Source organism: Gallinula chloropus, assembly GCF_964237585.1.
Source record: "Gallinula chloropus genome assembly, chromosome: 26".
In the NCBI taxonomy this organism is placed as follows: domain Eukaryota; kingdom Metazoa; phylum Chordata; class Aves; order Gruiformes; family Rallidae; genus Gallinula; species Gallinula chloropus.
In genome coordinates this window covers 967,696-994,122 of record NC_140111.1, presented here as the reverse complement: position 1 = coordinate 994,122, position 26,427 = coordinate 967,696, and the positions used below count along the sequence as shown (strand labels likewise).

The 26,427-nt window shown below is 69.2% G+C and overlaps 4 protein-coding genes across 4 annotated transcripts; all 4 read right to left on the bottom strand.

Moving 5' to 3' along the window:
• Positions 1–921: 921 nt before the first annotated feature.
• On the bottom strand, positions 922–7,450 carry LOC311201047 (all-trans-retinol 13,14-reductase-like; the record flags this gene model as incomplete). The annotated part of the gene is made up of 11 exons (XM_084275353.1): positions 922–1,067; positions 1,462–1,621; positions 2,217–2,383; positions 2,538–2,647; positions 3,125–3,263; positions 3,787–3,921; positions 4,031–4,228; positions 4,682–4,919; positions 5,693–5,922; positions 6,987–7,169; positions 7,285–7,450. The coding sequence occupies 11 exons, from the start codon at positions 7,448–7,450 to the stop codon at positions 922–924; spliced, it is 1,872 nt and encodes a 623-aa protein (XP_084131479.1).
• A 2,716-nt stretch (positions 7,451–10,166) lies between these two features.
• On the bottom strand, positions 10,167–18,592 carry MPP2 (MAGUK p55 scaffold protein 2; the record flags this gene model as incomplete). Its single annotated transcript, XM_084275441.1, has 11 exons — positions 10,167–10,343; positions 10,451–10,579; positions 11,338–11,540; positions 12,443–12,604; positions 12,724–12,792; positions 13,170–13,275; positions 13,942–14,073; positions 15,311–15,538; positions 16,465–16,617; positions 17,349–17,501; positions 18,476–18,592. The coding sequence occupies 11 exons, from the start codon at positions 18,590–18,592 to the stop codon at positions 10,167–10,169; spliced, it is 1,629 nt and encodes a 542-aa protein (XP_084131567.1).
• A 2,824-nt stretch (positions 18,593–21,416) lies between these two features.
• Positions 21,417–22,301, bottom strand: LOC311201218 (pancreatic polypeptide-like; the record flags this gene model as incomplete). The annotated part of the gene is made up of 2 exons (XM_084275562.1): positions 21,417–21,480; positions 22,126–22,301. The coding sequence occupies 2 exons, from the start codon at positions 22,299–22,301 to the stop codon at positions 21,417–21,419; spliced, it is 240 nt and encodes a 79-aa protein (XP_084131688.1).
• A 2,289-nt stretch (positions 22,302–24,590) lies between these two features.
• Positions 24,591–26,077, bottom strand: LOC311201046 (pancreatic propolypeptide YG-like; the record flags this gene model as incomplete). The annotated part of the gene is made up of 3 exons (XM_084275352.1): positions 24,591–24,615; positions 24,966–25,037; positions 25,860–26,077. 3 exons carry the CDS (start codon positions 26,075–26,077, stop codon positions 24,591–24,593), a joined length of 315 nt encoding a protein of 104 aa, XP_084131478.1.
• Between the last annotated feature and the right edge of the window lie 350 nt (positions 26,078–26,427).

The window sequence follows — 26,427 nt, the reverse complement described above, 5'->3', positions numbered from 1 at the left end:
CACCCGTGCCCTTGGGGAGCAGAGACCTCTATTTATGCTTTTAAAAGGTGTGAAAGCCGCCTGCCCCGCTGGCTTCGGGGGGCTGGGGGGGGCTGGGGGGGTGGGGGGCCTCGGGGGGCTGGGGAAGAAGAGGGAGAGTTACCGGGGGGGGGTGAACCTGTCTGTGAGCGCACCCGGGCTCTGCCAGTGAGGGGGGGGCATGCACAAGCCCTGACACCCTGACCCATCCCCGGCCCCAGAGCTGTTCCTGTTCCCATCCCCACCCCACACACATCCCTATCCCAATCCCATCCCTGGCCCCATCCTTGTCTCCATCCATGGTCCTGACCCTATCCCATCCACTCCCATTCCCTCTTGCCCTGTCCCATCCCAGCCCATTCCACCCCATCCCCATCTCCATCCTCATCCCATCCCCATCCCATCCCCATCCCCATCCTCATCCCATCTCCATCCCCATCCCCTCCCCATCCCATCCCCATCCCATCTCCATCCCCATCCCCCACCCTGATCCCCATCCCCTCCCAATCCCATCCCATCCCCATCCCATCCCATCTCCATCCCCATCCCCTCCCCATCCCATCCCCATCCCCATCCCATCTCCATCCCCATCCCCTCCCCATCCCATCCCATCCCATCCCATCCCATCCCATCCCATCCCATCCCATCCCCATCCCATCCCATCCCATCCCATCCCATCCCATCCCATCCCATCCCCATCCCATCCCCATCCCCATCCCCATCCCCATCCCATCCCCATCCCATCTCCATCCCCATCCCCTCCCCATCCCATCCCATCCCATCCCCATCCCCACTCCCACCCCACCCAGAGTTTAACCCCAGGCCAGCAGGACATCGCCTTTATTGCTCTGGGAAGAGGGTCCCCAGCACGGGGGGGGGTGTCATCCATCCCCCCCACCCCCCTCACGCCGCTTGCCGGCCCCGGCGCCGCTTGATCTTCTTCTTGAGGAGCAGCAGGTCCAGGTAGAGCAGGCGGCCCAGGACGGCGGAGGCGCAGAGCAGCCCCCCGTGCAGGGCCCCCGCCAGCCCGCAGCTGAACACGTCCTGCCCTGGGGACGAGCCGCGGTGGGACAGGGACACCCCCCGGGGACAGGGACACCCCCGGGGACAGGGACACCCCCCCAGGGACAGGGACACCCCCGGGGACACGGACACCCCTCCGGGGACAGGGACACCCCCCGGGGACAGGGACACCCCCCGGGGGCACGGCCACCCCCCAGGGACACGGCCACCCCCCGGGACACGGCCACCCCCCGGGACACAACCACCCCCCTGGGGACACAGCCACCCCCATGGTGGGACATCCCCACAGGACCTACACCTGGCCAAGGGGCCAGAGGGGCAGGGGGACATGGGGAGGGGACATGGAGAGGGGACTATAGGAGGGGACACAGGGACGGGACACGGGGAGGGGACACGGGGGACACACAGGGGGACACTGACCGGTCAGGTAGAGGTTCTTCACGGGGGTCTCTGCCCTCATGGCGGCCACCACGGCCGGGGTGAAGCGGCCCAGGTCGTGCTCGGTGCCGTACATCTCCCCCCGCGGGGCCCCCAGGTAGTGCTGGTTGGTGAGCGGAGACGCCGCCTCCACGAAATCCACCTGCCCGGGCAGGGGGTGGGGGGGTTGGGGCATGTTGGGGGGCACAGGGGGGATGGGGAGACCCTTCCCACTGAGCAGCGGGTCCCAGGTCTGGGTCTATGCGGGGTGGGGGATGCCCACCCTGTGCGAAGACCAGGGGTGCTGCAATGCTCTGTGGTTTCGTAGGGCACCCCAACCCCCTTGGGGGACCCCAACTGCCCCAGGCACCCCAACCCCCTTGGGCCATCCCAACCCCCCTAGGCACCCCGATGTCCTGGACACCCCAACCCCTCTAGGCACCCCAACCCCATGGGGCACCCCCAAACCCATGAGGCACCCACAACCCCCAGGACAACCCAACCCTCCCAAGTACCCCAACCTTCTTGGGGCACTCTAATCCCCCTGGGCACCCCAATCCCCTTGGGGCACCCCAACCCCCTTCAGCCACCCCGGGAACCCCACAGAACACCCATCCCCCTCCATGCACCCCAGTTCCCCACCCTGTCCCATCCCTGTGGCACACCCCATCCCCACGGGGTGTCAGGACACGCCATCCCCCCTCCCCACGCCCCGTGCCACCCCGAGGACCCCTGTGCCACCCCGGGGACCCCGTGACCTTGTCCCGGAGGTGGGGGAAGCGCTGCAGCGCCCGTTCCAGCAGCCGCTGGGCGATGGCCGACTTGTAGCGCTGGTACTCGGGGCCGCGGTGCCGGGGCCGCGTCCCGGCCCACTCCTCGAACCACTCGTACCGGGCCATGGTCAGGATGGTCATGCACGAGCGGCCTGTGGCGAGTGGGGGGCCCCAAACCCCGTGACACCCCCATCCCGCAGCCCCGGCGGGTGGGATGAAGGAGCCTCCGAGCCCGGGGCAGCTGAGCGGATCAGGGCTGGGGGGGAATACGTGGGGGGGTGGGGGTGTCCCCCCCCCGCCCCGTACCGGGGTGCCGCTGCTCGTAGGTGGGGTCCTTGGCGGCGGGGAAGGTGATGAACATCATGGCCAGGTTGTCGGGGACCTCATCACGGCTCAGGGCAGCGTAGCGGGTCATCCTGCCGGCAGGGCCACCTGCACCCCCTGTGCCCCCACCCCCATGCGCCCCCCTGCACCCACCCCATACCCCCTGTGACCCACCACACACCCCCTGTGACCCACCACGCACCCCCTGTGCACCCCTGCCATGCCCTGAGCACCCCCCATGCACCCCCCCACCCATCATGTCCCCGCTGTGACCCACCCCACCCGTCTTGCACCCCCTGTGACCCACCATGAGCCCCCCACACACCCATCCCACCCGTTCTGCACCCTCTGTGACCCCCATGCACTCCCCATTCACCCCATGACCCACCACGACCCCCCACCATACACCCTCCCCACCAAGCATGCACCCCCTCTGCATCCCCTGGGCACCCCTGTGCACCCACCCCACTTGCCATGCACCCCCTGTGCCCCACCATGAGCCCCCCGTGCACCCCTGTGACCCACCATGAGCCCCCCCCGTGTCCCCCCCCGGCCCCTCCAGCCCGTACATGGCGTCCAGGTCGTTGTGGGGGTAGATCCAGAAGTTGGTGGGGGGGAGGCCCAGCTGGGCCGCGCTGCCCCGCAGCCCCGCGAACACCAGGAAGGAGCCCATGCCAGGCCGCACCATGGCCAGGCGCGACCGCACGCCTGGGGGGACACCGGGGGGACAGCGGGGATGAGGGACACTGGGATGTCAACACCGGGGACGTGGGGGCACTGGGGATGTGGGGATGCTGGGGACACCAGGGACACCGGGGACACTGGGATGTCAGGGACACAGGGATGCTGTGAACACTGGGAATACCAGGCACATGGGGATGCTGGGCACATGGGGACAGGGGGACACCAGGGATGTGGGGACACTGGGATGCTGGGAACACTGGGAATAGCAGAGATGTGTGGATGCTGGGGACATGGGGACACTGGGATGCCAGGGACATTGGATGCTGGGAACACTGGGAATAGCAGGGATGTGGGGATGCTGGGGACACAGGGACACCAGGGATACCAGGGACATGGGGACACTGGGATGCTGGGGACAAGGGGACACCAGGGGCATGGGGATACTGGGCACACTGGGGACACCAGGACACGGGCCCCAGCAGGGACCGAGGCCCAGGGAGATGGGGACACGGGGACACAGGGACACGGGGACACAGGGACAGGGTACCTGGGTGGCTGCGGAGCGGGGGGGGCAGCAGCTTGCCGAAGGTGTTGAAGACGCCGGCGTCCGAGATGACGAGCGGCGCGAAGATCCGCACCTCCTCCTCCTCCTCCTCCCCCGGCCCCTTCTGCACCGCCACGCCTGGGGGCAGGGAGGGGGTGAGGGGGCCTGGGGGGGGGGGGCACGGGCACCCTGTCCCCACCCTGTCCCCCCCCTCCATGCGTGGGGCTGGGGGGGGGTCATCGCTCACCCACGGCCGCGCCGGCGGAGGAGACGAGGATGCGGGTGACGGGGGCGCGCACCAGCACGGCCCCCCCCGCGCGCTCGATGAGGGGCACGGCGTGGAAGGCGATCTCGCTCGCCCCCCCCCGCGGGTACCAGGCCCCCCGCTGGTAGTGATGGACCATCAGCACGTTCACCAGGAAGCTGGAGTCCCGCGGCGCCGTGCCTGGGGGCAGGGGGGGCGATGGGGGGGCGCGGGCACAGCTGGGCCCCCGCCCCCACCCGAGGAGGGTCTCCCCTGTGTGACGTGGCCTCCTCTATCGTGATATGGCTTCCCCTACCATGATATGGTCTTCTCTATCTTGATATGGCCTCTCTTATCGTGACATGGCCTCCCCTATCCCGACAGGGCTCAGCCCACCACCACACAGCCCTCCTCTTCTACGGCAGTGTCACCCTCCCTACTGCAACAGCCCCTTCCCTATCGCGACAGCCCCCCCCCTAATGTGACAGCCCCTTCCCTATCACAACAGCCCCCTCCCTATCACAACATCCCCCTGCCTATCACGACATCCCCCTCCCTATCACAACATCCCCCTCCCTATCATGACATCCCCCTCCCTATCGCGACATCCCCCTCCCTATCGCGACATCCCCCTGCCTATGACGCCAGCCCCACCGTAGAAGAGGTAGCCGAGCAGGGCGCGCAGGTCGGGGTCGTTGGTGAGCTGGGCCACGGCCTCGCTGTGGCTGGCGGCCGCCATGCGGAACACGGGCGACAGCCGGTACACCAGGCCGGAGCGGATGAGCAGCGCGGCCAACCAGCGCGGCACCATCTTCAGCACGGCCAGCAGCGCCACGTGCCGCGAGGCCACCTGCGCCCGCAGCGCGCCCGTCACCACGGCCACCCCGCACCACTGCCCATGTCACCATGGCCACCCCTGCACCACTGCCTGTGTCACCCCAGCCACCCCCACACCACTGCCCGTGTCACCCCAGCCACCCCCGCACCACCGCCCGTGTCACCACGGCCACCCTGCACCACCGCCCGCATCCCCGCGCCGTCCCCACGGCGCCCGTCACCCACAGCCTCACCACCCCGGCACTCGCCCCCCGGAGCACCCGAAGCCCCTGTGCCCACCACAGCCACCACCCGTGTCCCCACCGCCCCTGGGACTTGTCCCCCCTGCTCCCAAAGCCCATATCCCCACCACCCCCATCACCCACGTCCCCACCGTCCCCAGCACTTGTCCCTCGTGCACCCGGAGCCCATGTCCCCACCACAGCCACCACCCATGTCCCCAACGTCCCCACTGCCTCCTCCCCACCACCCGTGTCCCCACCAGCCCTGGGACTCATCTCCTCTTCTGCCATGTCCCCACCACCCCCATCACCCGTGTCCCCACCACCCGTGTCTCCCAAAGCCCATGTCCCCACTACCCACGTCCCCACCACCCCTGGGAATCATCTCCAGAGCACCCAACCCCCATGTCCCCACACACCCATCACCCACGTCCCCACCGCCCTGACACCTGTCCCCCCCCCATTCCCATCACCCCCATCCCCAAGCCCCACCACTCCCATCACCACCCCCATCCCCCAGACCCACCCACGGGTGCCACCCCCCCATTCCCCAGCCCTGGGGACGTGCCCACCAAGCCCTGGGGACCACATCCCAGCCCCGCCCCACCTTGGAGAGCCTCATGAACTCCCTGATGGCCGCCTTCTCCTGGGGGAACTGCTCTTCCAGGGCGGCGGCGAAGGCGGCTTTGCCGGCGCGGAGCTGGTAGCGCCGGGGGCCCAGGGTCACCTCGTCGTAGGGGTCGGGCAGGCGCTGCCAGCAGAGCTGCCCGTCCGTCAGCTGGTCCAGCGCCACGCGCAGCATGCTGCCCTCGTGCATCTGCCCCACGTAGTGGATGCCTGCGGCGTGCGGGGGTCAGGCGGACGTGGGGACCCTGCGGGACCCCTGTGGGACCCCTGTGGGACCTCCACGGGACACCCATAGAACCCTCCATGGGACCCCTGTGGGACCCCCCCCATGAGATTCCCATGACACCCCCTGTAAAAGCCCTACGGGACCCCCTGTAAGACCCCTGTGAGACCCCCCATAGTAGCCCCCATGGGACCACCATGAGACCCTTGTGGGACCCCTGTGACACCCCCTGTGAGACCCTCATGGGGCCCTCCATGAGACTCCCACTGGACCCCCATGGGACCCCTGTGAGCCCACCATAGCACTGCTATTGGACCCTCCATGGGACCCCTGTGGGACCCCCACAAGACCTCCATGGGACCCTCTGTGAGACCCCCATGGGAGTCCCCATGAGACCCCTATAAGAGCCCTGTGGGATCCCCGTGGGACACCCCTCTGAGACCCCCATAGGACCCCCGTGGAACCTTCTGTGAGACCCCCATGGGACCCCCAAGACCCCCCCGTGAGTGGCAGTGGAGGGAAAGCAACGTCTGCCCTTCATCCGTCACGGGTCACCTGGAGGTGCGCTGGCGTGTCCCGGGCGCTCACGGCACACGTGTGGCACACGCACGCTGCGAGACGCGCTCACACGCACAGGAGGGGTGTGCAAAGCTGCTGGTGCACCACAGCCTGTGTGCACACACCTGGCACGCTGCAGGAACACGCGTGGCACGGGGACACAGGGACACGCAGCTGGCACACACACATGTGCTGCCTGCACGCACTGACACACGCTGTGTGCACACACTGACACGCGCAGCCTGCACACACCCTGCACACACAGACACATGCTGTGTGCACACACCGACACACGCAGCCTGCACACACAGAGACACACTGTGTGGACACACCCTGCACACACTGACACACGCTGTGTGCACACACAGACACACGCAGCCTGCACACACCCTGCACGCACTGACACACGCAGCCTGCACACGCAGACACACACAGCCGGGTGCCGAGGCAGGGGGCAGCCGGGGAGTCCCGGGGGGGCTGGGGGGTCCCTCACCCACGTCGAACTCGCTGCCCCGCTCCTGGAAGGTGTGGCAGCACCCTCCGGCCTGGTCGTGCTGCTCCAGCACCAGCACCCGCTTCCCCGCCTTGGCCAGGGTGCCGGCGGCCGCCAAGCCCCCCACGCCGCTGCCGATGACCACGGCATCCAGCTCTGCTGGCACCCGCTGGGCGCTGAAGCCTGGGCACACGCGTGTGTCAGAGCCACACACGCCGCACACACGTGTGCACACCCGTGTGGGGAGGGACAGAGCCATGGGGTGGGTGGACAGACGGACGGCACCCCCCGTACTCACCCCGCTTCAGGACCTTGTCCCGGGCGCGCGGGTCCGTCACCAGTGGCCGGGGGGGCCCTGGGGGTGGCTGGGAGAAGGGGTTCCCCCCCGGGGCCAGGAGCCGGTGGGCCACCAGCCCCAGGGCCAGCGTGGCCAGGGCCAGCAGCAGCAGCAGTGGGACCCACATGGCCGGCGCCGCGCTCAGCACCCCACAGCCGCCCCACGGATCCCCCGGCACCTTCTGGGCTGAGGAGATTATGGGTGATTATCAGCACGGAGCCGGAGAGCCCCAGCGGCTTAGAGACACCGGGCACAGAGCCACGGCACCGGATGGACACGGGACCCTATGGACACGGCACCATATGGACACGGGACCCCATGGCCATGAGACCATATGGACATGGGACCCTATGGCCATGAGACCATATGGACATGAGACCCTATAGCCACGGCACCGTATGGACACGGGACCCTATGGACACGGCACCATATGGCCATGGGACCCTATGGATATGGGACCCTATAGCCATGGCACCATATGGCCACAGGACTGTATGGACATGGCATAGTATGGCCACAGCACCCTATAGCCACAGCGCCATATAGCCATGGGACCCTCTGGCCTCAGTAGCCTATAGCCATGGCACCCTATAGCCACAGCATCCTGTAGCTATGACAGTGTATGGCCACAGCACCCTATAGCCACAGCACCCTATAGCCACAGCGCCCTATGGCCAGAGCACCCACAGCCGCAGCACCCGGTACCTGCTGCAGGCGAGAAGCAGGCGGCGCTGGGGGCGGGCAGGGCCCCCCCACTGTAACCCCTGGGCGGCAGCAGTGGGACACGGTGGGGCAGGGCCAGGCCTGTACACACAGAGGCACACACACACGTGTGCACACACACAGGCACACACACACACACGTGTGCACCTGTACACACACAAGTGCACACACACACGTGTGCACACACACAGGCACACACACACACACGTGTGCACCTGTACACACACAAGTGCACACACACACGTGTGCACACACACAGGCACACACACACACACGTGTGCACCTGTACACACACAAGTGCACACACACACGTGTGCACACACAGGCACCCCCACACACACACGTGTGCACACACACAGGCACACACACACACAGGCACACACACACACGTGTGCACACACACAGGCACCCCCACACACACGTGTGCACACACACAGGCACACACACACACGTGTGCACACACACAGGCACCCCTACACACACGTGTGCACCTGCACACACACATGTGCACACACACAGGCACACACACACACACGCACAACCCTGCGCACACTGGGCCCCCAGCCCAGCCCCACACACCCCCCCACCCTGGTGCACACTCACCCCACACACACCCCCCAACCCCCCTACAGCCCCCACATCCCCCACATCCCCCCACATCCCCCACCCCACACACCCCCCACACCCCCCCTGCACCCTCCCCACCCCCCCCACACCCCCCACACACTCCGCCCCCCCCAGCCCGGTGCCTTCAGCTCTGCTGACCCCTCCCGGCAGCACCCAGTAGGGCCCGGCCGGGCAGTGGCACGCGCACCCCCCGACCCTCCCACCACCCCCCTCATCCCCCCTCCAACCCCCAATACCACACACACGCGTGTGCCCCCCCCCAAGCCCCCCCCCCCCCGAACTAGGGCACCCCACTGGTCTGCAGGACCAGCATCCCCCCCCCGCCCCCACCCCCGTGAGCCCCCCGCGGGACGGGGGGGCACAGACACCCCCGCGACCCCTGGGGGGTCCAGACCCGCCCCCTCACCCCCCCCCCCCGGACCAACCGGCCGCGTTTCAACCCTGGAGCTTTAATAAAAGTCACCAAGTACCAAAAGGAGCAGCCGGGGGGGCTGCGGGGGGGACACGGGGACACGGCCACCCCCTGGGTGCACACGCGTGTGCCCGGCGCCCCCCGCGTCCCCGCCCCTCGGGGGTCACCCCGCGGTAGCCCCCCCACCCACCCCCCCCACCCGCACCCTGACACACCCCACCCCCTCCCCGCAGCCCCTTCCCCCGGGGGTTAATTAGAGGGTTAATTAAGGGTTAATTACAGGGTTGGACCCAGGTGGGCAGGGGGTCTGGGGGGGGGGGGGGGAGTTGTTATTGCTACCTGGGAAGGGTGACACAAGGGACAGAGGGGGACCCCCACCCTGGTAAGGCTGAAAGTGGGTCCCTGGGGGGGGGTGGGACCCTGGGGGGGGTACGACAGGATGCCTGGGCCCCTGGCAGCTTGTGGGGCTGTGGGTGTGACCCCCCCACCTCCTTCCCCCCCCCCCCCCGTGGCCCTGGGGGTCCCACTCCACACGCTGCTGTGGGGCAGGGTGGGCTTCCCCGTGGGGAAACTGAGGCACAGGGCTATGGGAACCCCCACCCTCCCTGTGCCCCCCAGCTCGCAGCAACCCCAGCTGGGGTGGGGGGGCACAGTTGAGGAGGGGTGAGGTTTTGGCAGTGAATTAGCTGTGTGGGTGCTGGGCACAGTGGGGGGGGGGGGGTCTGTCCCCCCTATGAGACCCCACAAACTGCTTCTCCCCCCACGCCCCCCCACCCCCCCCCCCCCCAGTAACTCTGGGGCTGAGTAGGAGGGAGAGAGGGGCTGTGTTTGGGCGGGGGGGGGGTTCCATAAAGAGGGGTCTCTGTAGAGCCCCCCCCCAGCCCTCAGTGCTGAGCACGGCAAGCTCATCACACTAGTGGGTGAGACAACAGTGGTGGTGATGGGAGGACACAACACAACCACCCTCCTCCTCCTCCTCCCGCAGCCCTCCTGGCCGGGCTGGGGGTGGGAGCTGAGGGTGTTGGGGGGACCCCCACCCCCCCCGGGAGCTGCAGGAGGGGAGGGGGCGGCGTGGGGGGCACTAGTAGACCCAGCTGACGGGCACCCACTGCGGCTGGGCGCGCAGGCGGTCCATGGCCTCGCGCAGCCGCCCGAAGGTTCGCTCCAGGTCGTCGTTGGTCAGGCTGAGGTCGAAGTAGTGGCCGTACCCGCGCTGGATGCGGCCGCTCTCCTCCACCGTCCGCCTGGCATCGGCCTCCTGCGCCACACCCCCCCCCAGCCTCAGCTCACCAGTGCTCCCAGTAACCCCCCCCCCCGCCACCCCACTTCCCTCCTCAACCCAGGGCGAGGGGGATGGGAACCCACCGTGAGCTGCTTGGTGGCCACCCCGCTCTCCAGCGCCGCCCGGTTCATGGCCCGCAGCGTCTCGGGGCAGGGGGCTTCGATGAACACCACGTATGGCACGAATTCAGCCGTTCTCAGCACCTTCACTGCCTGGGCGGGACAGGACGGAGCTGAGCCCTGGGCTTGGGGGGGCAGCTCTGGCCACCCCTTGGTGCATGTCCCCCCCCACCTCCATTGGGTCCCCTACCAGAGGGCAGCTCTGGCCACCCCTTGGTGTGCGTGTCCATGTCCCCCTCCATCGGGTCCCCTACCCAGGGGGCAGTTCAGCCACCCCTTGGCACACATGTCCCCCCCTTCCATCGGGTCCCCTGCCTGGGGGGCAGCTTTGGCCACCCCTTGGCGCACGTCCCCCCCTCCATCGGGTCCCCTATCCAGGGGGCAGTTCAGCCACCCCTTGGCACACATGTCCCCCCCCTATTGGGTCCCCTATCCAGGGGGCAGTTCAGCCACCCCTTGGCGCACATGTCCCCCCCCCATTGGGTCCCCTATCCAGGGGGCAGTTCAGCCACCCCTTGGCACACATGTCCCCCCCCTCCATCGGGTCCCCTACCCGGGGGGCAGTTCAGCCACCCCTTGGCGCACATGCCCCCCCCTCCATCGGGTCCCCTACCCGGGGGGCAGTTCAGCCACCCCTTGGCGCACATGTCCCCCCCTCCATCGGGTCCCCTACCTGGGGGGCAGTTCAGCCACCCCTTGGCACACATGTCCCCCCCTCCATCGGGTCCCCTACCCGGGGGGCAGTTCAGCCACCCCTTGGCGCACGTCCCCCCCTCCATCGGGTCCCCTACCTGGGGGGCAGTTCAGCCACCCCTTGGCGCACATGTCCCCCCCTCCATCGGGTCCCCTACCTGGGGGTTGACGTCCAGGATGCACATCTTGCCGGCCTCCAGCACGGCGCGGATGGAGTCGATCTTGGTGCCGTAGAGGTTCCCCTCGTACTCGCCGTGCTCCAGGTACCGCCCGGCCTTGATGTCGGCCTCCATCTCCCCCCGCGACACGAAGCGGTACCCGTGCCCGTCCTTCTCGCTCTCCTTCGGCTTCCGCGACGTGTCTGCGTGGGGACAGCACCCCCGAGGGTCACCCACCTGTCCCGGGGTCGGGTGGGGGGGGTTCCCCACCCTGAGGGGCATCCACAGCCTGCGGTGATGGACACGGGGCTGCGGCGCACCTGGCACTGGTCAGGTTGGGCTGGGGACAGGGATGCTGGGTGGGGACTGGGATGCTCTGGGGGAGAGTGATGGGCGTGGGGATGGGAATGGTCCTGGGGTCAGTGGTGCTGCTGGAAATGGTGATACTGGTGAGGGGACAGGGATGCTGGCAGGGGATTGGCAGTACTGGTGAGGGATGATGATGCTGGAAGTCAGTGATGCACGAGGGGACGGTGATGCTGGTGAGGGGACAGTGATGCTGGTGAGAGATGGTGGTACTGGAAGTCAGTGATGTGCAAGGGGATGGTGATGCTGGCAGGGGACAGGTGATACTGGTGAGGGATGGAGATACTGGCGAGGGATGGAGATGCTGGCGAGGGATGGTGATACTGGCGAGGGATGGAGATGCTGGCGAGGGATGGAGATGCTGGCGAGGGATGGTGATGCTGGCGAGGGATGGTGATGCTGGCGAGGGATGGTGATGCTGGCGAGGGATGGAGATGCTGGCGAGGGATGGTGATGCTGGCGAGGGATGGTGATGCTGGCGAGGGATGGTGATGCTGGCGAGGGATGGTGATGCTGGTGAGGGATGGAGATGCTGGTGAGGGATGGTGATGCTGGTGAGGGATGGTGATGCTGGTGAGGGATGGAGATGCTGGTGGGGGATGGAGATGCTGGTGGGGGATGGAGATGCTGGTGAGGGATGGAGATGCTGGTGAGGGATGGTGATGCTGGCGAGGGATGGAGATGCTGGCGAGGGATGGAGATGCTGGTGAGGGACGGTGCCGCTGCCGGGGCCACTCACAGGGGATGGTGGTGCCGTATCGCGCCTGGTCGGACATGATGAGCTTGTTCTTGAGGCTGCGGCGCCCCACGCCCTGCGCCCCGATCAGCACCAGCGTTTTCCGGCGGAACGGCGGCATCCGCGCCACCTCCTCGTAGATCAGCAGCTCATGGCGGTCGAACTCTGGGCGAGGGACGGCGCTGGCACCCCCGGCAGCACCCCGAGCCAGGAGCCACCGCGAGCACGGCTCTGGGGGGGACACCCCCTCCCTTTCCCCTGGGGAATGCCATGGGGACGCTCACCCGCGTTCTTCGTCGTCAGGTACATCATCCTCTTCTTCCTCTTCCCGCTGAGGCTGCCACACAGGGCCCCTGCCAGGGCACGGGGGCTGCCTGAGCTGGGCACGGGGACGGGGCCGTGGCATGGGGACAGGGCCATGGGATAGGGACAGTGCCATCAGATGGGCACAGGGACAGGACCATGGCACAGGGATGGTGCCATGGCATGGGGACAGGGATGGTGCCAGGGCACAGGGACAGCGCCATGGGAGGGGGCCGGTACCATAGGATGGGCACAGGGATGCACAGGGCCAGTGCCATGGGATGGGGCCAGGGCCGCGGGGATGTGCCACGGGCACAGGGGCATCACCATGGGGCGCAGGGGACCCACCGTGCCCCCTCAGGACGGGACCTCCTGTCCCCCCGCCCCAGGGCCGTGCCCCCGCCGAGGTGGGGGTCGGGGTCCGTACCGGAGGCGGGGGTCACCTCGGCGTCCCGCTTGACGAAGGCCTTGCGCTTCTCCTCCAGCAGCTGGCTGGGCACCAGCCCCGCGCTGCCCCCCTCCACGTGGCACGCCTGGGGCACAGCGCCGTGCCTGGGACCCCCAGCCCCACAGGGACCCCCCAGCCCCACAGGGACACCCCCCGCCCAGCTCCAGGTACGCTCTGAGACCCACAGGGACCCCTTGCCCACCAACTCCAAGGACCCCCACCCCAGCTCCCAGGGACCCCCACATCTTGGAGGGCCCCTCCCCATCTCCATAACCCCCCCCCCCCCAGCTCCAGGGACCCCTCCACCTCCCAGTGCCCCCCCATCCACCCATCCCAGTGCCCCCCAGGATGCCCCCAAGCCCCACACGGGCCCCCAGTTTCCAGAGAACACCCCCTCTAGCTCTAGGGACACCCTGAGCCCCACAGGGATGCCCTCAGCTCCAGGGACACCCCTCCTCCAACTCCCAGGGACCCTCCCATTTCACAGTCACCCTCCCCATCTCCATAGGAACCCCCAGCTCCAACAAACCCCCCCAGGTCCAAGGCCCCCTACATCCCAGTTCCACCCCCCTCCAGGACCTCCCCAAGCCCCACAGGGACCCTTCAAATTCCCAAGGACCCCCAGCCCCAAACCCCCCCCCGACCCTCCACGGAGCCCAGCTGCCAGGATTCCCCAGGAAGGGAGGTCTGGGGAGGGGTTAAAGGCCCAGGACACCCCCCCCACCCCCCCTCCCAAAACACCCCCCCTGACCTGCCACCAGTTGGGGTCATCCTGGTTGACGATCTGGAGCAAGTCCCCGGCGGTGAACCGGAGCCCGGCCTCCTTGCAGGGGATGAGGCTGTCGGTGGCCGGCTCGTAGTCGAAGTGGCACTTGACAAACACCTGGGGGCCGGGGGGGTCAGGGGGAGCGGCGGGGGGCGGCTGCCGGGGGTCCCCACTCAGCATCCCCTGGCTGCTGCCGGGCCCTGCCTCAGTTTCCCCAGCTCCTGCGTACCCCCCTATGCGCCCTCCCCGTCCCCCCGTCCCCGCATCACCCGGCGCAGCCAAACGCGGGTGGCACCGGCGCACAGGCAGGCCAGGCCGGCAGCCAGGGCAGCACCCCACAGGGCACCCACAGCAGCACCCACGCACAGCCCCGCACCCACGCACAGGCACACACACGCCCCCAGAGCCGCCGCCGCCGCCCCCAGCACGGGACACATGGAGGCGGCCACACGCGTGTCACACGCTGCACACACGCGTGTGCCGGCACACGGGGCGACACGGGGCGCTGTGGGGACGTGTGGTGCCCGGGGCACGGTGACAGGGTGGCTTTGTCCACACAGGGCCTGGGTGGCAGCGGGTGCCTGCGCCGGGCTGGCACGGGGAGGGGCGGGGGGGCTGCGGGGGGGACGGGGCACCCGGTGCCACCCGGGTCCTGCCGCGGGGATGGGCACGGGGAGGGGGCACGGGGTGCCCACCCTGGTGATGGGGGGTGGGGGGCAGTGGGGTCCCGTCAGCTGGGAAGGGGCACATGGGGTGGGTCTTTGCTGTTTGTGGGTGGGGGGACATGGGGGGCAGGGGGTGGGGGGGGGCATGGGCAGGGGGTGCAGATGGGGGTGCACATCTGGGGGTGCAGATGGGTGCGGATTGGGTAGTGCAGCTTGGGGTGCCTGTGGGGTGCAGCTGGGGTGCAGCTGGGGGCACCAATGGGGGTGAAGAAATTGGGGGGGCAGATGGGGGCATAAATAAGGGTGCAGATGGGGGGGTACAAATGGGGGGGGCAGGGATTGGGGTGCAGCTGGGGGATGCAGCTGGGGGGGGCATGGATTGGGGCGCAGGTTGGGGGGGTGCAGATTGGGGGGGTGCAGCTGGGGGGCACCAGTGGGGGGGGAAGAAATTGGGGGGGGCAGATGGGGGCATAAATAAGGGTGCAGATGGGGGGGGTGCAAATGGGGGGACATGGATTGGGGTGCAGGTTGGGGGGGTGCAGATTGTGGGGGTGCAGCCGGAGGGCGGCCAGGGGGCGGCTGTGGGTGCAGTTTGGGGTCTCAGATGGGGGTGCAGCCGGGGGGGTTGCGGCTGGGGGGGGCACAGTTGGGGGGTGCAGCCGGGGGGGAGGCACAGCCGGGGGTCGGACCTGTCGCGGGGGGGGCGGCTCCTGGTAGCTGGGCAGGACCTTGAGCACGACGCTGCCGCTGGCCTGGCGCAGGGTGTCCTGCAGCGCGCGGGGGTCGCTGCCCACCTCGCGCCCGTTCACCTCGCGGATGACGTCCCCCACGTGCAGCAGCCCCTGCTGAGCCACGGCCCCCCCGTGCAGGATGCGGGCGATCACCAGCTCCCCCCGCTCCACGCGGAACGTCACCCCCTGCGCGGCCCCGCGTCAGCACCCCGCAGCGGCACCCCGAGCACCACCAGCACCCCGAGCACCACCAGCACCCCCAAACAACACCAGCACCCCCCAAACAACACCAGCACCCCCCAAACAACACCACCACCCCCCAAACAACACCACCACCCCCAAACACCACCAGCACCCCCCAAACAACACCACCACCCCCCAAACAACACCACCACCCCCAAACACCACCAGCACCCCCAAACACCACCAGCACCCCCCAAACAACACCAGCACCCCCCAAACAACACCAGCACCCCCAAACACCACCAGCACCCCCAAACAACACCACCACCCCCCAAACAACACCACCACCCCCAAACACCAGCACCCCCAAACACCACCAGCATCCCCCAAACAACACCACCACCCCCCAAACAACACCAGCACCCCCCAAACACCACCACCACCCCCCAAACAACACCACCACCCCCGAACACCAGTACCCCCGAACAGCACCAGCACCCCCAAACAGCACCAGCACCTCCCAAACACCACCAGCACCCCCAAACAACACCAGCACCCCCCAAACAACACCAGCACCCCCAAACAACACCAGCACCCCCCAAACAACACCAGCACCCCCCAAACACCACCAGTGCCCCACATCGCCCCCCAGGAATGACCCCAGCACCCTCCAAGGACCATCCCCAGCACCCCCAATAACCCCAGCACAACCTCCCAAGTAACCCCAGCACCCTGCACACCCCCCCCCCCCCCAAGAATAACCTCAGCACACCCCACCCCAAATAACCCCAGCACCCCACATCCCCCCCAGGAATAACCCCAGCACCCCACATCCCCCCCACCCTGGCACCCCCCAGCACCCCCAAATAGCCCAGCACCCCCCCGCACCCCCCAGGACGTCCCCAGCCCCCCCAGCCCCGTCCCCGCACCAGGTTCTCTCCGGCCGTCTTGCGGATGCCGACCATGCGCACGGCGTCGGGGGGCACGGGCTGGCTGCCCGGGGGGGGCACGGCCGCGCCCGGGCTGGGCGGGGGCGTCTCGTAGCTCTTGGAGGCCACCGAGTCGTGGGTCTCCAGCAGGGACTGAAACGGGCGGGGGGACACGGGGGGGTCGCGCCTGGCCGCCTCGCACACGCATGGCACACGTGTGGTGCACACATATGGCACATGCATGGCACACGTGTGGTGCACACGTGGCACACACATGGCACGTGCATCACACAGGCGTCATACATGCACGGCACACACATGGCATGTGCAGCGCACACACAGCACACACAGCACTCAGGGCGTCTGCGTGGCACACTCATGGCACACATGTGGCACGTGCACGGCACACGCATGGCACATGTATGGCACATGAATGGCACATGTATAGTATGCTCACAGCACACACATCACAGGCCCATGGCACATACATGCCACGTGCATGGCACACGCATGGCACACACATCACACAGGCATGGCACACACATCGCACACAGGTCACGTGCATGTCACGTGCATCACATGAGCATCGCACACGCATGGCACACACATGGTATGTCATAGCACACGCATCACGCGCACGGTACACACATGGCACACACGTCACGTGCATCACATGCGCATGGCACACACATCACATGCGTGACACACATGTGGCACATGCATGTCACGCATGGCGCACACGTCACATGTGTGGCACACACATGGCACACACGTGTCACACATGTCACACACGTCACATGTGTGGCACACACATGTCACTCACATCTCACACATGTGTCACACACATGTCACACGCATGTCACACGTGTGGCACACGCCCCCACCTGGAAGTGGGGCTCGCGCAGGATGCGCGCCAGCTCGGCGGCGGCGCTGTCCCGCGGCGCCAGGTGCCCGATGTCCCGCAGGATGTCCTGCACCAGCTCCAGGTTGTTGTCCCTCACGGCCTCCAGCTTGGTGTCCTCCAGCCGCTCGTGCGCCTGCGGGGCCGCGGCTCAGGGACCCCGGCACGGGCTCCGGGGCAGCACAGCGGGCGCAGCACGGGGGGGACACGCACGGGGGGACACGCACGGGGGGGACACGCACAAGGATACAGACACACAAGGATGCTCACGCACGAGGATGTATGCACATGAGGATGCAGACACACAGGGACACACACGAGGACACACACGAGGACACACGTGTATGAGGATGCACACGCACAAGGAAGCACACACAGGGATGCACACACACGAGGATCACATGCACGAGGACACACGCACAAGGAAGAGCACGCACAAGGACACAGATACACGAGGATGCACACACACGAGGACACCCACCTTTACACACACCCTGTGTACACTCCCCCCGTGCAAACCCACCCTGCTGGGTGCACACTTGTGCACACGCCCTCGCACACAGGTCACCATGCCAACCCACACCCCACCAGAACAGCCCTGCACACACGTGTGCACACCCGGCGCCCTCCCATGCCCCCCATCGCCCCCGTGCTGCCACAGGGCTGTCCTGCACACGCAGACGTGCCCACACGCTCTCTCACGCATGCACACACCCCCACGTGCAACTACGAGCACACACCTCCCTGCGGGCACACCCACGTGCACACCCACGTGCACACGCATGCACACACCCCCACGTGTCAGTGCACACCCATGCACGCACAAAGGCGCGTGCCTACATGCACGGCACACGCATGCACACGTGTGCACACACACACACACGCGTGTGCAAATATCTGCACACATCTCCCTGTGCACACACACACACACACACACCTGCCTTTGTGCACACACGTGCTCACACGCACATCTCTCCCCACACCCCACATCACAGGTGTGCCCACCCGCACACACCCACCCCGGTGCTCACCCCCGTGCCCCCCACACCCCCCGTGCCCCGTGCCGGGGGTCACACCCCCCGTGCCCCCCACACCCCCCGTGCCCCGTACCTTGGCCAGGGAGCGCACGATGGGACTCTCCATGATGCCGCGCAGGAAGATGAGGTCCAGGTCAGCGGCCCCCGGGGTACCCGGGAGCCCCATCAGATTGTCCAGCACCTGCTGCATGGCTGGGGGGGGCAGGGACACAGGGGGGGACACACAGTGGGGGGGGCAGGGACACGGGGGGGGGGACACATTGGGTGGGGCAGGGACACGGGACACACACACACACATTGGGGGGGACAGAGCAGGGTTGAGCATCAGTGTGAAAGTCGCTGTGTGTCTCCCCCATCCTGTTCCCCCCTCCCGTTACGGACCTGTGGGGTGCAGGAAGGACAGACACATGGGGGGGTGCCCCCCCTTGCACAGCAGCAGCATCACCCCACCTTGCCTGGCTGGGGTATGTGGGGACCCCCCCAGCACCTCACGGGGGGGTAAGGTCTAAGGCTGCCCAGCAATGTGCCCCCCCCTCCCGTGCCTCAGTTTCCCCATCCGAGTTTCCCCTGCAAAGAGCTCAGCTGCCCCCAGACCTGCTGTCCCCCTAAACACCCCCCAGCCCCCCCGTGCATCGCTGCACCCCCACCCCCCACAGTGGGGACCACAAGGAGACATCCCCTCCCCCCTAAACCCCCCCCCAGACCAGCCCTTTGGGGACGTGTCCTGGTGATGGGGGGGAAACCCCCCAAAATGCCCCCGGGAGGAGGGGGGGGGCACTCCCCACAGCCAGGGCATGCGGGGGGGGGGGTGGGGGGTGTAAATGGGGGGGTACGAAGGGAGGGCTGCAATCCGGGGGGGGGGAAAGCAATGCCGTTATGGGGGGTGCAGTGCGATTGGGGGGCTGCAAGGTATCGGGGGGGCTCGATGCACAGCGGGGGGGCTGCAATGGGGGGGCAATGCGGGGGGGGGGGGGCAATGCATCGGAGGGATGCAGCGCATCAGGGGGGCAAAGCACAGAGGCGATGGGGGGGGCAATACGGGGGGGCTGCAGTTTAGGGGGGGCCACGCGGGGGGTCCGATGCGGGGGCCGCGCCGCAGTGGCGGGGGATGCTCGCGGCGCGGGGGGGCCGTTTGCCATCCCGACCCCCCCTCACCTCCCCCTCCAGCGTCTGGGGGCCACGGCCCGGCCCGACCCCCCGACTCCCCGTCCCCTCCCTCTTTCCCCCCCCCTCCCCACCCCCCGCGCCCCTCCCGCGCGGCCCCAGCGCAGCATCGTCCCCCCGGGGCCCCCCCCCGCCCCCCCCCGGTACCTTGGGGGCCCAGGGGGGCGGTGGCGGGGGCGCGGGGCGCGCGCCGGGGCCCCTCCGCTCATGGCTGCGCGCGGAGCCGGGCCTCGCGCCTGCCCCCCAGATCCGGGTACCGCGGGGGGGGCGGGGGGGGACCGTGTGTCCGTCCGCGTGTCCGTGTGTCTGTCCCTGTCCCTGTGTCCCTGTGTCCCTGCGTGTCCGTGTGTCCGTGTGTGCACACGCGTGTGCGTGTCCGTGTGTCCGTGTGTCCATCTGTCCGTGTGTCCCCAGCCCCGCCTGCGCCCCGGCCCCGCGCCCCCCGGCCCTTGCACACGCGTGCACACACACAAGGCCAGGCAGGGTCCTGGCACGTGGGCGTGCAAACACCTCGCACACCCGCAGCAAGGGGAGGGGGGGGGGAGTGGTGTGAGCTCACAGCTGCACGCGGAGCGCACACCCGTGTGAGCAGCACGCGCACGGACACACACCTGTGCACACACACACGCACGTGTGCACACGCACGCCCTTGCACACACACTCACCCCCCTGCACACTCACGCACCGCACCGCGCCCAGACACCCCCCTGCGCACAGACAGCCCCGTGCACACTCACCCCCCCGTGCACACTCACCCCCCCCGTGCACACTCACCGCCCCGCGCGTGCTTGCACACCTACCTGTGCACACACGCGGCCCCGCGCGCGCCCGCCCAGCCGCCGCTCACGCGCGCGTGCAGACCCGCGGGGCACACGCGCGGCGCGTGCCCGCCCCCGCTTGCACACCCAGCCCCCCACCCACCCCCCCCGCGCAGCCTCCGCGCTGCGGGGCGGGGCCCGGCCCCTTTAAGGGCGCGCGCGGGGCGCGGGGGATGCGCTGTTGCCATGGCAGCGGGGGGCGCACGCGCGGATTTAAAGGGACCGCGATCCAGCGCCCCCAGTGCCCCCCAGTGCCCCCCAGTGCCCCCCAGTGCTCCCACTGCTCCTAGTGCTCACACTGTTTCCAGCGCGCCCAGTGCCCCCAGTACCCCCAGTCCCCTCAGTGCCTCCCAGTGCTCCCAGTGCTTCCAGTGCCCCCCAGCTTTCCCTAGTGTTCCCAGCGCTCCCAGTGCTCCCACTTCCCCCAGTGCTCCCAGTGTCCCTGCTGCTCCCGCTGTTCCCAGTGCTCCGCAGCGCCCCCCGGCACTCCCAGTGTCCCCCAGCTTTTCCCAGTCCTTCCAGTGCCTCCAGTGCCCACACTGCCCCCAGTGCCCCCAGTGCTCCCAGTCCTCCCAGTGTCCCCCCTGCTCCCACTGTTCCCAGTGCTCCCAGTGCTCCCAGTGCCCCCCGTTCCCCGAGCAGGCAGAGGCGGGAGGTGGCTGCAAAGGGGGTTTATTATTGGGGGGGGGGGGGGCCCAGCCGGCCCCGCGGTGACGGGCGCTGCGGCTCGGTGGGTGCTGTGGGTGCCGCGCGCGCAGCAGCCCCCCCCCCGGCTCCTCTTCACCCGCTCGGCCCCAGCGTTGTCCCTGCAACGAGAGGGGCTCAGCGACCCCGCAGCGACCCCCCAAACCCCCCCCACCCCGGCCCGGCCCCACTCTCCACCTGGGATGAGTTGGGGAAACTGAGGCACGGGTGGCGCTGGGGGGGGGGTCGCCAAGCTTTCACGCCCCCACCCCCAGCTCCCACTACCCCCCACGCCCCCTCCCGGCTCACCTGCTGCACAGGACCCCCCACCCCCCCCTCACCTGGGGCTCAGCACCCCGCGGCGCCGAAGGGCTCCTCACACAGCACCCGGCCGCCCGACCGCTTCCCGTACCTGCGGGGGGGACGGGACGGTGACCGGGGGTGCAGCGGGGACGGGGTGGGGGCAACGGGGGCAACGGGGGGCAACGGGGGCAACGGGGGCAACGGGGGGCAACGGGGGCAACGGGGGCAACGGGGGTAGCACGGTTGGTGTCCCGACGGGGGATGCTGTGCTGGGGAGCACGGGGCAGTGGGGCTGGGGATGGGGATGGGATGGGGATGGGGATGGGATGGGGATGGGGATGGGGTTGGGATGGGGATGGGGGTGGGGATGGGGATGGGGATGGGGTGGGGATTGGGATGGGGATGGGGATGGGGATGGGGATGGGGATGGGGATGGGGTGGGATGGGGATGGGATGGGATGGGGCTGGGGATGGGGTGGGGATGGGGATGGGGATGGGGATGGGGATGGGGGTGGGGATGGGGATGGGGATGGGGATGGGGTGGGGATTGGGATGGGAGGGGATGGGGATGGGGATGGGGATGGGGACGGGGATGGGGCTGGGGCTGCAGCAGGGACCGTGCTGTGACACGGGTGGTGTCGCGACAGGGCGCGATGGGGGGGTGGTACCGCGATGGGTGTCGCGACAGGGACACTCTGCGGCGGCCGAGGCCGGTGCCCGCGTGGCGCCCCGGGGGTCCCGTGGCCCCGCTCACCGGTGCCGCGTCACCACGTTGAGGTACTGCTGCAGGTCGTTGTAGAAGCGCAGCAGGTCCTCCACCGGCGCGTCGTCCCCGGGGTAGGTGGGCTGCGCGGGGCCCGCGGCGGCCGGAGCCCCCGCCAGCAGCGCCAGGGCGCAGCCCAGGAGCAGCAGGGGCCAGCGGGGAGCCATGGCTGCGCACGCCGGGCACACGCGTGTGCACACGCACGGACACACGCCGGGCGGCACGTGTGCGCGGCCACGCGCACCGCTCTGAGCACAGAGCCCTTGCACACTCACACCCAGAGCCCTTGCACACTCATGCGCAGAGGCCTCACACACTCATGTGCAGAGCCTTTGCACACTCACACCCAGAGCCCTTGCACACTCATGTGCAGAGCCCTTGCACACTCCTGCTCAGAGCCCTTGCACACTCACACCTCTGCTTTGAGTGCACACACACAAACCCTCCAGTCCCACAGCACACACCCCAGTGTGCACACACACATACAGCTGCACACACACACACACACACACACACACACACACACACACGTGTGCTCCCCACTCCCAGTGTGCCCAAAACCGCTCCGGTCCCAGAGCCCCCACACGCGTGTGCCCACCCCATTCACCCCACACCCTCACCCTTGCACAGGCCTGTGCACACCCTGCTCCCCCCCAGGTGCACGCACCCCCTTGCACGCTGCTCGGGATGCCCCACGCTCACACCCCCCCCCTCAGCCCCTCGTGCCCCCCTGGGGTGAAGCCCCCCCACACTCACCTGCTGCCAGGAGCGGCGACACGAGGGGACACGGCGAGACGGGGGGACACGGCGAGACGGGGGGACACGGCGAGACGGGGGGACACGGCGAGACGGGGGACGCTGCCCTCAGGTCCCCGCTCCCCAGTGACACGCTGCCACCCCGACACCGGCCCTTATATCCCCCCGGGCCCCCCCAGGTGATGTCACCCTGCCACGCAGGACATGGGGACAGGTGGTAGCGACGTGGCCAGGGAGGGGGGGACAGGGGCCATGGAGGCAGAGGGGGGACAGCGGCCACCTGGCCCCTCAAGTGGGGCTGGTTAATGTTTGACCCCCGGGCTGGGGGGGCTGCCGGGGGGCTGGGGGCACCGGGATGGGTGTCCCCGTCTGCCCCCACGCAGGGACAGGGGGACGGGGGGACGGGCGTCAGCAGGACGGAGGGACAGTGAGGGATGGACAGAGGGACAGACGGTGGGACAGACGGACAGCAGAGGAGCAGGCGGGTGGGCAGGGAGGAGGGGGACGGGTGGGTGATGGGATCCGACACCGGGGAGAGGGGTGGGACAGAGGGACAGGGGGATGGGGGGCCAGAGGGACGGGGGGACAGGGGGACAGAGGGACAGAGGGACGGGGAGACAGGGGACAGAGGGACAGGGAGACAGGGGGACAGAGGGACAGGGACAGAGGGACGGGGGACAGAGGGACGGGGAGACAGGGGGACAGAGGAACGGGGACAGGAGGACAGAGGGACAGGGGACAGAGGGACAGAGGGATGTGGGACAGGGGGACAGAGGGACAGAGGGACAGGGGGACACGGGGACGGGGGACAGGGGGACAGAGGGATGGGGGGACGGGGGACAGGGAGGGGCCACACAGGGGGCTGCAGCGGAGCGGGGGGTGGGCGGCAGCCCAAGGACGTGGACGCCCCCCCCGCCCCCCCCGCGGGCTGGGCTGGGGACTCAGGGTGATGGGGGGGTCGGGGGGGGGGGGTGTGAGACCCCCCGGCCTGTGGGGCCTCCAGCCCAGTCCCGACGCAGCCCCCAGTGGGTGACTGGGATGACAGGGACCCCACTGCGCCCCCCACCCTCAGTGCCCCCCCCCAGGACACCCCACACCCATCGATCACGTACCCCCCCACCCAGAGCCCCTCCAGCACTCCCCACCAGTGCACCCCAGTCCCGACCCCAGCGCGCTCCAGCCCCCGGACACCCCACTCCCCAGCCCCCCACCGACCCCCCACCGACCCCCCCACCCCCCACTCCCCCCTCCCTCTGCCCGGGTCCCCCCGTCCCTCATTCCCCTGCACCCCACCCCCTCCCCACACGCCTCCTGCCCCCCCGCCCCCCGCGCCCCCCTCCATCCCCCCGCACCCCCCGCACCCCCGCACCCCCCGCACCCCCGCGCCCCCCGCACCCCCCGCCCCCCCCCCGCCCCCCGCACCCCCCGCACACGCAGCCCAGGCGGGTGCCCACGATCGTTCTCTTTATTGGGGGGACGCACAGGGACCCCGCGGGACCCCCGACAGCGGTGGGAGGGGACAGGGTTGGGGTCCCCCCCGGCGGACACCCCCAGGCCGGGCTCTGGGTGTCCACGAGTCTTTTTTTGGGGAGGGGGGTCCACGCCGGCCCTGGGTGTTGGGACCCCCCCGCGGCGCAGGAGCCACGGGGGGGGGGGGTCGGGGGGTTCGGGGGGTCGGGGCGGGGGGGCTGGGGGGCCGGTCACCACGCCGAGTCATCGTCGTACCTGGAGGGAAGAGCTGGAGTGAGCCAAGGGGGGCGGACCCCCCCAGGGACCCCCCCAGGGACCCCAACCTACCCACAGGACCCCCAGCCCGGGGCAGCCCCTTCCCCTGCGGTGGGGTGATGAGGACGGGGGGGACACGGGGGTGATGGGGGGAGGTGAGGGGGACACGGGGGACACGGGGAGAGATGGGGGGACACGGGGGGTGATGGGAGGACACGGGAGGACACGGGAAGACATGGGGGGACATGGGGGGAGATGGGGGGGAGATGAGGGGGACACGGGGGGGACACGGGGGGACACGGGGGGACACGGGGGGGGCACGGGGGGGGCACGGGGGGGCACACACTCACCGTGACCTGTCGCTGCTGGTCCCCGGGAGCAGCCCCCACACGGCGGGCTCGGGACTGTCGCGCTTGCCGTACCTGCGGGACGGGGCCACTCGTGTGCACAGGGGGCACACGGGCGTGCAAGGGGCTGGTGTGCGGGGGGGGGCAAGGGGGGCTGGGTGTGCACACAGCGTGTGGAGAAGGGGCACACACGGGTGTGCAAGGGGGCTGGGTGTGCACAGAGGGCGTGTAAGGGGGTCTGTGTGTGCACACAGCGTGTGGAGAAGGGGCACACACAGGCGTGCAAGGAGGCTGTGTGTGCACAGGAGTGTGTGTGCAAGGGGGTGTGCAAGGGGGCTGCGTGTGCACAAGGAGTGTGTGTGCACAGGGCTGGGTGTGCATGGGGGTGTGTGTGCAAGGGCGCTGTGTTTGCACAGGGTGTGTGCAAGGGGCTGGGTGTGCACAGTGTGCAGGGGGGGTGTGTGCAAGGGGGGCTGTGTGTGCACAGGGTGTGTGTGCACAGGTGTGTGTGGTGTGTGTGCACAAGGAGTGTGTGCACAGGGCTGTGTGGTGTGTGTGCACAGGGGATGTGTGTGCACAGGGTGTGTGGTGTGTGTGCACAAGGAGTGTGTGTGCACAGGGCTGGGTGTGCACAGGGGTGTGTGTGGTGTGTGTGCACAGGGTGTGTGTGCACAAGCAGTGTGTGTGCACAGGGCTGGGTGTGCACAGGGGGTGTGTGCACGGGGGGGCTGTGTGTGTGCACAGGGCTGGGTGTGCACAAGGTGTGTGTGCACAGGGCTGTGTGTGTGTGCACAGGGGGTGTGTGTGTGTGCACAGGGCTGCGCACACCCGCGTGCGAACAGGACCCTCTGTGCTCCCTGCACGGGCCGTTCCCCCCCCGCCCCCCCGCCCGCTCACCGCTGCCGCGTCACCAGGTTGATGTAGTGTCGCAGCGCCGCGAGGTACCGCGCCAGCTCCTCGGGGGTCGCGTCGTCGCCGGGGCTCTGGGGCTTGGGGGGGGTGGCGCCCCCCAGCCCCCCCAGGCACAGCAGCGCCAGCGCCGCCAGCGCGCGCCACGGCGCGGGCACGGCGCCATCTGCGCGCGCACAGCGGGACCGCCACCCTGGGGCACCCATCGCCCCCCAGACAGAGACCCCCCCGGGGTATCCCCCACCCCCCCCAGACAGAGACCCCCCGGGGTACCCCCCACCCCCCCCAGACAGAGACCCCCCCCGGGGTACCCCCACCCCCCCCAAACAGAGACCCCCGGGGTACCCCCACCCCCCCCCAGACAGAGACCCCCCGGGTACCCCCCACCCCCCCCAGACAGAGACCCCCGGGTACCCCTGCCCCCCCCCCAGACAGAGACCCCCGGGTACCCCCGCCCCCCCCCCAGACAGAGACCCCCCGGGTACCCCCGCCCCCCCCCCAGCCCCCGGTGTCGCTGTCGCCTCTCGGGGTGTCAACCCCCCCACCCCCCACCCCG